At 42.3% G+C, this 13704-nt stretch overlaps 2 protein-coding genes across 2 annotated transcripts; both read right to left on the reverse strand.

Annotated features, from left to right (window-relative positions):
• Positions 1 to 9307: 9307 nt before the first annotated feature.
• LOC306830776 (dynein regulatory complex subunit 4-like) lies at positions 9308 to 11033 on the reverse strand. Its single transcript, XM_079354455.1, has 5 exons — positions 10864 to 11033; positions 10365 to 10542; positions 10187 to 10267; positions 9894 to 10103; positions 9308 to 9454 (listed from the first exon to the last, which is right to left on the reverse strand). Exons 2-5 carry the CDS (start codon positions 10398 to 10400, stop codon positions 9410 to 9412), a joined length of 372 nt encoding a protein of 123 aa, XP_079210581.1. The 5' UTR covers positions 10401 to 10542; positions 10864 to 11033; the 3' UTR covers positions 9308 to 9409.
• Positions 11034 to 11045: 12 nt separating this feature from the next.
• Positions 11046 to 12509, reverse strand: LOC306830561 (dynein regulatory complex subunit 4-like; the record flags this gene model as incomplete). Its single annotated transcript, XM_079354132.1, has 4 exons — positions 12385 to 12509; positions 12108 to 12188; positions 11366 to 11563; positions 11046 to 11291 (listed from the first exon to the last, which is right to left on the reverse strand). Exons 1-4 carry the CDS (start codon positions 12385 to 12387, stop codon positions 11046 to 11048), a joined length of 528 nt encoding a protein of 175 aa, XP_079210258.1. The 5' UTR covers positions 12388 to 12509.
• Between the last annotated feature and the right edge of the window lie 1195 nt (positions 12510 to 13704).

A 13704-nucleotide genomic window follows, 5' to 3' on the forward strand; every position in this document is an offset into this window, starting at 1 on the left:
TGGGTTTGGGGTGAAATCCCATTCCACCCACTACACAACCATAGTGGTAGGTTTTTATTAAGTCTCTTATCTAGTTGTTCTTGATTTTACGAGGAGGAAATGGAGCTAACAGACACTCCACTCCTCTGATTTTTGCTCATGCCTCATTTCACCTTTTGATAAAAAAAAAAAAAATTGCAACCAATTGCACATTTTCTTCACCTTCAGTTTTAACTTGTGTATATTTCTTGCCACCAGGAGGCGAACTGCCTGGGGGCAGATGACGTGCCAGGGAAGCCGGGGTGGCTTCATTTACTCCTGGAGACTGGGGAAATGCCCCTCAGAGGAGGAGAAATGGGGGGATTTGTTCCCGAGAATGACATCTGTCCCTTTCCCGGTGTATATTTTAGTTAAAGGGGGGGGTGCAGGAAGTAGTTCCAGTAGGGAAAGAAGGAGGAAGAGGGGAAGAAGAAAGGGGAGGACTATGAAGAGGGGAAGCAGGGGCAGCTGGAGGAAGAAGAGATGGAGGGGGAAGAATGAGAAAATAAGTGAATAATGTATATATGTTTTTTTATTGATCAATGTTTTTAATTTTTATGTTGAAAGTTGTTATTGTTCATTTGTTTTAAATAATTATTGTTACTGATTAAAAAAAAATGTGTTCATCAGTGTTTGTTTAATTTTCATGTTGTTCAAAATAAATTGTTTAATTGGACAAAATGACTGTACAATTAAAACACAATAACTTCAACCACGGAATAATAATATAAGTAGCCTATTAGATATCTCTCTCTTTCATTGATCAATCAATAAAATGAATTGTCTTTTTTTCCCCCTAATGTTCCCTCCTTTTAAAAGAGATTGAATCAATCACGGAGCATGTCCTTACCTAATATCTATATTACTTTTGTGGTAAGACCTGCTTTGGAGGCCTTAAGCGCTCCCATTCCCATTCATTCCCCTTTGACCTCACGCTCTTCCGGGTCCTCTGTGTTGGTCGCCTTGTCCTCCAGCTCCAGGTAGATCCCATTTCATGTCCAAATGCATAAAATAATCCTTCCAAATCCCATTTATTAAGCCGTCGTTCTATAATGTTTCTCGTGCCGCTGTTTGGCTGCGAGCCCCGCACCGCTGCGCTCCGTCGCTTCTGCACCTTTTGTGCGCGCAGCGTGACGCTTCTCACGCAGGTAACAATCTCCTTGACCCATCTCTTTTCTATGCCTGATACATTTCTAAAAGTGTCTAACCAGCGTTTCGGTTGCAGCCACGCTGCAGGCCAGGCAGATTGCTTTTCATTGTGCACTCCTGGCTCACATTAGCGGGTAACCCGTTGCTCAACGCGCCCCCTCCATCGGCCACCCAAGCCCTGGACCGTGCGCTTTGAAGCACCTTCAGCGGTATGTTTTCCCCATTTTTTTTTGTAGCTCCTCAGGTTTAGTTTAGTTAGTAATCCAAATGTATGTTTCTTTAGGTGTCCTCAGTGGTCTGCAGTGGCACTGGCACGTTGCCTCTGCTGCTTTGCCCTTTACCTCCTTCGTTCTGCTCTGCCTTGCTCATCGCGCGCCGTTTGGGTGCTTGCGCTCTGCGCATTCGTGTCTCCAAACCTGACACTTTGGTTTGAAAACTGTTTGTCAGTGTAACTGACAAACTGACTTTGACACTGCCATTCGTTGTGTGTTATACATACCTGGCCAATAAAACGGATTCTGATGTTTGCCCACTGACAACAAAACTTTCGAATGTGCAGTGTGTAAGTATAACTAGCAGACGTGTGTTCGACGTTGTGTTTCAACCACTAATATGACCAAAATGTTACTCAAACACGTGTTGAGGTGTGTTGCAGAGTGGCAGTATGCAGCGTTGTCGCTCGGTAGGACTGGGTTCGCCACCCACGGTGAACATTGGTGTATGGTTTTTTCTCACTTCCTTGTCAAACTTACGGCCCGCGGGCCGGACCCCTTTGGGAAGAAAGGAGACCATATCATAACATATTTTCACTACATTTTAGCATCCCACCAGCATAATCGTAAATCGGTCTGTTATTTCTCGTCTGAAATAGACCAATGATCAATCGTGTTTATTTAGTCTGTAGGCTACATATTAATCTTTATATAATATTAATATATTAATCTATTTTTCAGACGAATGCAGTTGGCTGAGAGGTAGATAAAACAAGGTTGGGAAGTCGCTTCCATGTCCAAGAGTGAAGACAGGGTCAGAAACAGATGCTAGGTTTTTTGAGACCTTAAGCAAAAATTGTCCAAGGAGTGCAGCACTGATGGCTAGGCAGCCTTACCACAACGAATTCATCCCTAAATCTAGCATGCTTCCTATGACTCTTCTTGGATACAGGACATCAGACACTTTGCAGCTTCCCCACAAAGAACTTGGAGAGTTGTGCCAGGATTTCCGGCTAGAAGAGCTCACCCTGTCCCATTTCCTTAAGTGTGAACTTCAATAAAAAAAAGTGTAGCATATTATATTTAAGTTGTCCAGGGTTTATTTTTCTTTTTTGAGTTGTTTTCAGCCAAATGTGCAGTGAGGACAATGCAGGAAGGCCTGGATTGGTGTCATGTGGTCCTGTTGTATTAAAACAGTTTTCAGCAGCATTAAGTACAGGGTGAATAATTGGCTGAGTTCTACCTGTACAGAGGGTGATGCAGAAGTCCAAAGAGGAAACACAACATGTATACGTAGGAGGGAGGGCAGCACATAACAAGTTTAATAATAAACAAAAAGAGTAACAAGTAAAAAGAACAACAAAAAACTTAAAATAGACATGGAGGAAAATTATTTTCAGGTTTGAACACTGTTTTCTTCAAATGATCAGGACTTTACATTCACAAAGCGTCTCTGACGCCGGACTCGTCTGCAATCTCGTGTCTGGACCCTGTGTACCATTCACCCCCGTAAACTTCGACTCCAGCTCTGGGTGCTGGTTTGATTCCTCCTCCAGGTAAGTTTTCTCTGAAATGCCAAAATATTATTCTGTTACACTTGATGTCGTTCTAAAATGTCACATTTAAAAAAAGGGGTCAAGGACTCTATTGCGGGCTGACTTGGATGTTTCAGCTCAATATCCTATTTATAAGACAGGGACAAACAATTCCTCTGCCGTGATATATGTTAGGAGTTTGAGAGTGTAGTACCTGGTTGCTTTCTTCAAGTGCCATCATAATGGACACCACCACCACCAGGTTCACCAGCACAAACTGGGAAATGATGACAAAGCTCACAAAATATAACTGGGAGACCGACGGCAGGTAGCTTGGACATTCGGAGGACATTCCCTCTATGTGTCCTAAAAAAGAGTCAGGGCTCAGACACGGGGACTGGAGACTCAACCTGCCGGGTCTTTACATCTTTAGTTACAGGATTCATCTGTGCCTACCTTGAGGAACCCGCTCCAATTGTCTCCTGTGCACACCTGGTAGAGCGTCAGGAGGGCTTTGCCAAAGTTCTTAAAGTTGATTAAATCCCTGACAGAGAACAAAAACACACAAGAACAGACACTCTATGTGCTGCTCTAAGAAATTCTGAAGAGAGATGTTTGAGTTAGGCGATTATTCAAACCGCACAATGAAATCTTCAGACTATATCAGCTTTAAGTTCAGCACAACAGTGAGGATTCTGTGTATTTTTAAATGTTTCAGCGGTCCGTTGAAATTTAGCTTGCAGTCAGCTGGTGTGTAAATGTGTGACGTACGCATCTTTCCAAACAGCTCCACTCCTAACACTGCGTAGACGGAAAAAAAAAAAAAAGGTGTAGAGGAGACAGATGTTTCCAACCTGGAATCCAAATACAGGTCAGATTTCCTGAATAAGAAAGTAGACAAAGTAGATCCTGTGAATCCTCAGTCAGAGACCATGGACCTTATAGACCTGGAGCATTTTTATTTATTTTACACGGGCAGAAGTTATCGACAGCCTGCATCTGTAATTATTACTCTTTTAAACAAGTGAACTGTTCTTAATGTGCAAAAACTAGCCAATGAAAGATATACTACAGGGTAAAAAAATATGAAAACGAGAGCATGCTTATAACAGTGACAAATAAAAAACCCTGAGCTCAATACAAGTTTAAAATAAGAAGAATACACCTACAAAATATGTGTGTGTGTGTGTGTGTGTGTATTTCCCCACTGCGCACACACGCACACGATCTCTTGCAACAGAGTTGGATTTATAATAAATCGTATGACTACATATATTAATACAGACTGTCCGGTGTCTATTATGCGCAAACTAGAGAATATAACAGAGGATTCCAGCAGATCAAATCATTAAATGCTCGTCTGCGTATATAATATTTGATGTTAAACACCCAGAGATTTAAATTAATAAGGAAACGCTTTTGTGTCTGATACCGAAACATTCAACGTGTCTGTTCGATGGTTTCTGAGGTTGTGGGAATAATTCACCAAAACACACTATGAATAATAAAGCCACTTACACTGTGCACCTGAATGTGCACCGCAGTGAAGAGTGTGCTGCAGGGAGGCATCCTGTCTGTTCTCACTCACTACCACGTATCATCACACCTCTTTAATCATGTTTTAGCCTGTTTTTTGTGCTTTAATTCTTTTGTTCTAAATGTTTGTTTGTAAAGTGTTTTATGCTCTCTGTGCAAGACAAGTTCCCCCAGGGGCAATAAAGGCTTCATTCATTCATTCATACACGGACGCATAAAGCCCATCAAAGCAGAGTAACAGAACGGGACTCCCTCATGTGACGTCATGTGACGCGTTGTTGAAAAAAAAGCGAGTTCTAAACAGCGACGCTAAAAACAGCCACTTTCTCCTCTAAATTAGATTAGAGCACTTCTGTGTTGAAGAATATACAGAACATTGATGTACTTATTCTACAGCCCTTATCAGACAACATGACGTGTTAATTTAAAAAAAAAATTAACCTGCAATATGCTCTTTAAAGGACAAAGGAGTCAAGGATGAAGATTCAGGTGGCTCCAGGTTTCAGTCCGGCATCTAACTCTATGCTGAGACCCAGGAGAAAAAAAAGTTTTTAGGTATGGATTTTTTTTTTTAACATAAATTTAGTGTTTGGGCAGCTAAAAACAACTTGCAAAAAATATATATATATAAAAACTAAAAAAAATGTAAACAATTTTCAACACGTCCACTGTAGTGGACAACGGGACACTGAGGTTTTAAAATGGAACCATATTAAAGCCAAGTTTTAACATGTAAAATTAATTTTAAATACTACATTACAATACTAAACACAAAATAACTGTTAACGTGGATTTTCCCTTTTTTCTCTCTTTTTGAACACTGCATTATCTACATCTATTCTTTGGACATTGGACTATGGTCACTAGATTTCATTGGTTTTAAATGTCAAACATTTAATGGCCAATAATGAACTAGGAAAGCAGCCTGTAACATCCACTACAGCACAATACCTCAACGATTAAGCTGAAGTTCAATTTGACACTCTTTTGATTGTATTTGTACACTTATTGGCCACTACATGATTTTTTAAAATTAACCATTTGACTGAAGATGGTCTTTCAGGACGTAATCACTGCACCTGCTGTCGTGGTGTGCAGTCTATAACCCTCAGGGTCCAGAGAGTAGTAGTCAGTGACCACGATGTCGTCTTTTCCATCACTCACAGATAGGTCAGCGCCTACCTTCGGATATGGTCTGTCAGGCACAGGATGTGGTTTTAGTGGCTCTGCAGGATTGCTGGCTCGATATTTCAGGCATATCACGCAGTTTCGAACTTCCTAACTTCACATCCTGATTTATCCGTGGCCAATACGTCACTTCTTTTCCCGAGTGGATTGAACTTTGATAAAGAGACGGAGAGACACGCACGCTGCTGCTGCGCACTTTCATTTCATTTCTTTTGTTTTGAACTATGATTTCTTATTCAATATAAACCGTTGCTTATGAATATTGCATTGTTGAGCTGTTTGTGTTGGTGGCTGTTGTATTGTTCAATTAATTATTCCTGACTCTTGCTTAATTAATTTGTGCAGGTTGACTATTTGTTGTAGTCAACCAGACTGGAATTTTTATTGGAACAGACACGAAGAAACTAAAGCTAACGAAGGTAGCGACATTTTTATCTAACGCTGTTGCTAACGCTAGCGACAAGGACGAAATGGCTGGGGACGACAACATTGATCTGAAGGCGATATTAATGGAAATCAAGGACTTAAAGAAAAGAAAACACGCAACAATTTGAGTAAGTGAAGGCCGAAGTGTGTAAAACCAATGCAAGACTATTTTGGACACGGAGAAGCGGGTTCAAACGATGGAGGACGTTGTTTCGGAGCTAATACAACTGCAGTCAAAACTTCAGTTTCAAATCACCGTTCAAGAAGGCCGCTCTCGTAGAAACAGTATCAGGATGTACGATGTGAGTGTAAATGAAGAGAAGAGCGCCCCGACTACGATCGACTTTGTTGAAAATCTTTTGAGAGAAAAGCTCCAGCTCCTCTCGACAATGAACTTACAAGTAGAACGAGCGCACCGTGCCACGCGGTCCCTCCTCAGTGTTTATGCACCACCCGGGAGTGACTGGGTTTTCTATAAGCAATTGTTTGAACTGATGGCATCTAAATTAGACAATTCTAAGAAGATTTACTGCAACAATAATTATTAATAAGGAAAATAAACGGCATCATGGATGAAACGGGAATTATTGACATTTGGAGGGATTTCTATCCTACCTGTTGTGACTATACACATTGTTCTGCTCCCCACTCCACATATTCGAGAATTTATTATTTTTTTTACCTTTAATAAGGACAGACATAAAGTTAAAACCTGTGATATTGGCCCCTATATACTTATCCATTTGTTTAAATAATATTGGCAAAACAACAACTTGGAGACTTAATTCTCGCATTTTAAATGACTCTAAAACTAAGGAGCAGTTTAAAAAAGAAATTGATCTATACTTTCAAGAAAATGACGAGGGGGATGTACCGCCAAACATGCTATGGGATGCTTACAAGGCTGTCATACGGGGGAAAGATTATTGCCTGTACTTCAGTAGTTAAAAAACAGAAAACTTGCAAAATTACAATCAGACCTGAAGGAATTACAGAGACATCATAAAAATACTTTAGATAATGACACAAAAATTGTGCGCCTGATCGCTCAACATAAAGTGAACCTTGTGCAAATCAAGCCAAACACCCGCAGCTTCATAAAGCTGAGTGACGCTCGCTGTCGTCTTTTACCTCCTTTAGTTTCTGCTTCAGCTCCTCGTTCTCTGTGGTCTTCTGAAAGGTCGGAGATGTGGCGGTTCCAATGACCTTCTCTCTCCGTGACGTGTTGCTTCTTCTGATTGTGGAGGCCGGTGAAAAATAAATCCAGTGGACTACGTGCGCCTGATCGCTCAACATAAAGTGAACAAAAAAAATAAATAAATGAATTAACATTGTGAATCTCCACAGTTCTATAAGGATGCAGGACAGCAACAAAACATGAACTGGTTCTTCAGCCTCTGCATCTCTGAACACTTGTGTTCCTCACTCATGGCCAGCACAGGACGAGACCATGTGGATGACAGTGATGTTTGCATTATAGCTGACAACAGAGCAAGCTCCTCTGCCCATTTCTGTCAGTTGTTTTTCACTCTTGAGTTTCTGATTCGCTCCCTTCAGCCTGTTTGCTCTGTGTGTAGCTGTGCCATCGATGAGTGGAATGCTGCAGGTGAAGTTATGGAAAAACACCTTGTGATTTTTGTGTTTCACGTCATCGCCACATCTCCAGCCATTCCCAATCCACTGATGCGACCACTACTTGCAGAGCCTTTGTACACTTCGAATCTGTTTACATAGCCTGAGGTTCCTGCCCTAACCCACACTTTGGGCCTTTTTCAAACCAACCCCTACACACCCCCCCTCCGTGAATGAAGTCCCCTCCATCCAGGTGGAGGGTAGAAATACAGCAGCAGGCTTTGGGACAAACTTCACTCTCTCAGGTGGAAACAGGAAGTGTGTGTTACCATGGTTACTCAGCGGCATGCTGGGGGAACGGCTTATTATTAATGTACGTAATACAGTCTGTAAAAGTCTTTATGTAGATTATTTTTCTCTAGTAAATTTATATTAGTGTAGACTTATAGTAAAACGATCAGATGGAGCCCACATTCTTTATTATAATTTATAATTTAATGTTTATTAATTTATTATAATATTAAAGAACAGGTTGTCTTCAATGAAAGCAGACAAGGAGACTATAAATGAACATCACAGCAGATATTAAGCTTTACAAAGAAATCAACAGTAAAACAATGATAAATAAATAACAGTGAGAAGTTATCAGCAACATGATTTAATATTCTTTAGTTTTTGTAACAGTCCCTTTAAATATACAATGAAATAAACAGGTGAACAGAAGGAAGAGAGGAAGAGGAGGCTTTTATTTGATCCTTTAAAACAATAAACAGGTGAAGTTGTTCACGTCTGTATGATCATATTAAATGTCCGTCTTAGTTGGAGCAGTGTTTTAGTTTGTTCAAACACGAACACACTGAACTGACTTTAGTACAGGTCACTCCTTCAGTGACGACCGGACACAATAGGCGTCACACGTGATCATCGAGTGGGCCTCGGTGCAGACTCTCTGGAGGGTTTTATGGCCCACTATCACTCCCCGCTAAGTGGTTTGAGACGGACTTAATATGGCGGACCCTCCACGTGCACGCGCAGACGGAGGGGTAGTGGGCGGGGCTAGGGTGTAGTGGACGGTTTGAAAAAGACCCTTTCACTCCCCAGGGTTTGGGCTGTTTTGGTATGTATTGTTTGATGGACAGTAGGCCTTTAAAAGGAATCACCTGTTCATCCACTGACTGAAATTCTTCTGGGTCTGCTGCTGCCTTGAATGTCTCCTGAGCTCAAACTACAGCTAACCTGCACAACATGTCCTGTTTAAATGAATAGCTTATAAATATACCAATTATACACTGACTTAGAACCAAAACAGTCACAAGAAACAGTGAAGCAATTTCATGACTTGTGTTAAAAAACATACTGGGTGATGCATGATGTCCACTTTGTTGGACATATGGTTAATTGTACTTTTCTACATATTGGACATAAACATTTCATATTCCAAACACATAATCTTGGATTCAGCGGAAATGTACTTGCAGTTACATCGACTGGCCACTGAATAGAACTCAATGGACGATAGCAGCAGAGAGCATTCTAGAGGCTGATATGCAGTTCCACCACAGAAAACCAATGCATTAAAGGGAAAGTTCCTTTTTAGTAGCTGTCCACTGGAGTGACCGCTATGCACCAGAGGGTTAAAATGTGCTCCACTGTTTGATTCAGCATGAGAGGCTTCCTGAACTCCTGTAGTTTCTCATTTCTGCCTGTAGAGGGCAGTGTGAGCTCAGAGTATGAAGGATGAACTTCCTCTCAGTGTCACGGCTGCTTCACAGTTCACTTGAAGTCCTTCCTGGTATTCTGACTGCGGACCAGATTTACCTGAGAGCAGAAAGTCTGATAAGAAAAGCAGAATATGGAGTCTGGTACACACGTCGCCTCTGTCACTAGTCAGCACGAGCAGCTACATCATCACAAAAACTCTGTCAGCAGGAGGTCTGCAGGTATTTCCTGCCATGGATTCTTCCACGACTGGAGTGGGAAAACAGAACAAAAAGGCATGCCGGCGGTTGCCATGGTGATTTCAGACACTGTCTTTCAATTTTCATGCAGACAGAATTTGGGGGGGGGGTAAAAAAGCCCTTACGTCGACCAATCGGCACCAAGGTCCTGCTCTCACTGTGCAAGTGTGTGCAGTCGCGAGCAGCTGATTGGCTGGTGGCGCTCAGTGTAAACTGCACCAACCACGCGTCTGTAATCAGAACACGAACACGGCCTGCTTCTCCAGATGTTTCTTGAAGTTGTGTGAATTCAAACCAACCTCCCCTCGGTGCATCAGCCCTCGCAGGGCGGTTCGGTCCATGTGAGAGGCCGAGAGCACCGAGTCCATCTGAGCCTGAGTCTCCTCCACAAGCTCCGTCAGGTCTTTCACAGTGTCCTCCAGCTGCTGGTCTTTCAGACGTCCCCACTGCTGCACGTCCTGAAGCTTCTGGGGAAAAGTCTCTTCCAGCTCGTCCTTCTCCGCCTGAACCTGTGTGACACGAAGACAGGAGCAAATCAAGCCAAACACCCGCAGCTTCATAAAGCTGAGTGACACTCGCTGTCGTCTTTTACCTGCTTTGATTTCTGCTTCACCTCCTCGAGGTCCTTCTTCAGTTTGCTCAGCTTCTTCAGAACGAGCTTCTCGGAGTCATCCTGTCAAAAACAGCCTCACTGAATCAGCCTGTGGCACCAACACGTGTGACAGAATCCTCAGCATGAGCACAAAAAGTCAATCAATCAAATAAATCACCTTTCTCTTGGGGAACAACTTTTCTTTCTTGATCATTCTTTTCTCGATGGCTGCCTCCTTGGCCTGGGCTTCGGAGAGAAGCTCACCGAGACGTTTGTTCTCCTTTCCGAACGGCGAGCTTTTCCTTCTTCCTCGCCTTTTTCTTGGCCTTCAGTTGATCTGTTTCTCGTTCGCTCGCCTGAAACGAGAAAACCTCCTCCTCACTCCGTGTCTGAGCGGGTAACAAACGACCTCAAATAAACGCGTGCAGGAAGAAGTAAGGGGAGCGGTGTCGCTCATACAGACTGTCGTCATAGAGACAGGACAAGCCGTGAACTTCTGCTCCGCACGCCAACGCTTCATGTCAGCGCTCCTGAGCGCACGACCAGCGCCTTTCTACCTTGTAAGAAGTCCAGGTGGTCACGGGACATTTCAACAAGCGTCTTTAAACTATTGGATGGACCCGATGAACGATGGGATTGTTGTGAGGAGGTTTTTGGCGTCTGAGTGATGTTCATACCTCGAGATCTTCGTCCGTGACCTCTCCCTCCATGAGAGGATGGATCTTGGTCATAGCTTCTCTGTGGTCTTCTGAAAGGTCGGAGATGTGGCGGTTCCAATGAGCTTCTCTCTCCGTGACGTGTTGCTTCTTCTGATTGTCCATCTCTTGATGAAACAGCTCCAGCTTTTCGTCATTTCGTCTCACGCCGTAGGAATGCAGAGAGAGAATATGTTTGGACTACGAACCAGCTGGAGCTCCTTGATGACGTCGGTGATGTCGCGCTCCTCCGTGTCCAACGCCATGTTTCTCATCGCCTGGTGCAGATCAGTCTCCACTTGTTGTTGATCTTCGTGCACAGCGTCAGTGGAGGCCGAAGCTTCTGCCTTTAACTCAGACACGGTGTTCTGATGTTCACACAGCAGGTGCTTCATCTTCTGCCTGTACACCTGGAGAGGACAACATCATCAAGTGTTTGATATTTCCTGTCCATGTCAGATGATCGTGGTCGTCAGTAACTCACCTTGATCTCTACTTGGTGCTGCCTCTCGTCCTCCTCTCTCTCCTTCTCTGTGTTCCTCAGCTCAGCCGTGGCCACCTGCAGCTTTCTCTCTGTCGTCTCCTGAAAGCTGCAGATCTGGACCCTCTCCCGCTGAAAGTAGTTCCTCTCCTCCCGCTCTCGATCCAGCTCCTCTCGCAGGCGCACAATGTGCTCGTCCATCTGATATACACAGTTCAGCCCTTCAGCATCTGATATATGCTTTATTTATGAATTATACAATCATTTGGCCACCTCACTGTTACGACGGGAGGAAGCAAACATTCTTCAGTTTATGCCAACAAATCCTATGAAGAAAAGCTTAAAGTATGCCCTTCTCTCAGACTCTGCTACTCTCTCTTCTGTCTCATGTTAATTCTATTTAGAGTTATATTCCTGCACTGGTGACGTACATTTTGTTTGTTGGTATAGGTCACATTTGTAATGTTGTTCTCTGTAGTTTATTTTAATTCTTTGTATTCAGGTTGATGGTGGGTATGGGAGTAAGGAGGACAGACAGCGGGTGTTTTTGTGGCATTTCAGCTGTTAGTCTTTGAATTTGACTCAGGACCAATCAGGATTGTCTTCTTGTTTTTGCCCATAAATAAAAAGCGTTATTATACAAAATATCTATCAATGTGCATTTTAACTGTAATATCATCTTTTCGTGTCTTCAGTGAATCCCTCTGAATTGCTGTGTTGCTGAAATGTGCAGAATATGTGTAACCTGCTCCCTGCTCAGCTTGTCCTTGGTCAGGCCGTCTATCATGAATGGCGTCATGGCCTTTGGAGGCTTCTTTTTGGGTGGCTGTTAAATAAAAACATGTCGTTGAAACTGCTCCATGAGAGTTAAACACGCTGGGAGCATGTCGTTTCAGTGTCTCTTTAATGAGATCATGACAGAGAGGAACAAACGGGAGCTAACGTTAGCTTCTAACGGCTACATTTATAAAGATGATCGTTATCCTAATCAATAAAATAATCAATATAAAAGCTTGACTCACCATCGTGTATTGTGCGGAGATAACAGGGACAGATAGTCGGGGAAGGTGTCGCTCTTTTCAGTCAGCTTGAACGAGAATTAACGATTAAAAAAGTTCACTTCTGTCGCTGCCATGGCAACGCAAGCACGCGGTTGCTCCGCGTGCTTGCTAAGTTTTTTTTTTCTTCTAAACGTTTTTTTAATCATCCTGAAATTATTAAAAGACTTAAAAACAGCAGATGAATATAATGTAAAAGTCATTAAAATATTGAAGTGTAGAAATCAAATTCATGCTCTTTTTATTTGATAATAATTAAAACACGTTATTAGACAGACAACATCAGACGGAGAGATTTAAGTCATCTAAAACAAACAGTTAAATCAAGTGATTGATACTTTACTTGCTATTGGTGAGTTAGTTTTCAGTCCGTTTGTTTTTGTGGATTTAGACTTTGGTTGATTTGTTTTTCCACAATCTGAATTATTTTTATTACCAGTTATTTCAAATAGCATCAAAAGTAGAACAATGATAAATAAATAACATTGAGAAGTTGTCTGCAACATAATTAATTTGATTTATTTTATTTTGTAGTAGTTGTCTGGTTTCCTGCCTCTCTGTGTTTGTCTCGATGACCCTGATTGTCCTCACCTGTCTCGGTAGTCTCACCTGTGTCTGATTATCCCAGGTCTGTTTAGTCTCAGTGTTTCTTCCTGTCTGTGTCGGTTCGTTGTCTTCTGTCCGATTGTTTGGATGTTTCTTCTCTCCTGTTCCTCATTATTGATTTTGAAAAGTAGGTTTTGTCTTTTTAGATTATATGAATCTTTTTCTGTCCAGTGTCTGCACTTGGGTCCAGTTACCTCTTTTTCACTCCTGACATTATGAAGAGGCTTCAGACACTCACTGTACAAGTTAAACTGTAGAGGTCTGAGAACAGGGACTCACTCATGGACTGACATGAAGTTCTGCCTCCAAGAGTTTTACACAGTTTTCTTGTTTGGCCAACGCTGTGAACACACATGATGTAAGTTAGCTCAAATATGCACCAACAAGCGTTTAAAGCTGGTAAGGAGCAGCCATGAGGATGTCGCCTCTGTCTCTGCACTTGTGTTACTCTTAGCTTTACATCTCGTTTTTTTCAAGATGGCTGCCAGACGTTTCCTCTGAGAATCCGGCCTCTGAGAATCTAATTAATATCTACTGAATCCTTTCTGGTTCTCTCAAATCCAGTGAGTTACAGACTCAAATTGTTATTTATTTATACCTTGTCTCAACATTGTGGACAATATCTCATCTATTTGCTTAGTTTGTGGCTGTTGGGCCTACTAGGCCTCAGGCAAACAG

Source organism: Symphodus melops (genome assembly GCF_947650265.1).
Source record: "Symphodus melops genome assembly, chromosome: 10".
Taxonomy (NCBI): domain Eukaryota; kingdom Metazoa; phylum Chordata; class Actinopteri; order Labriformes; family Labridae; genus Symphodus; species Symphodus melops.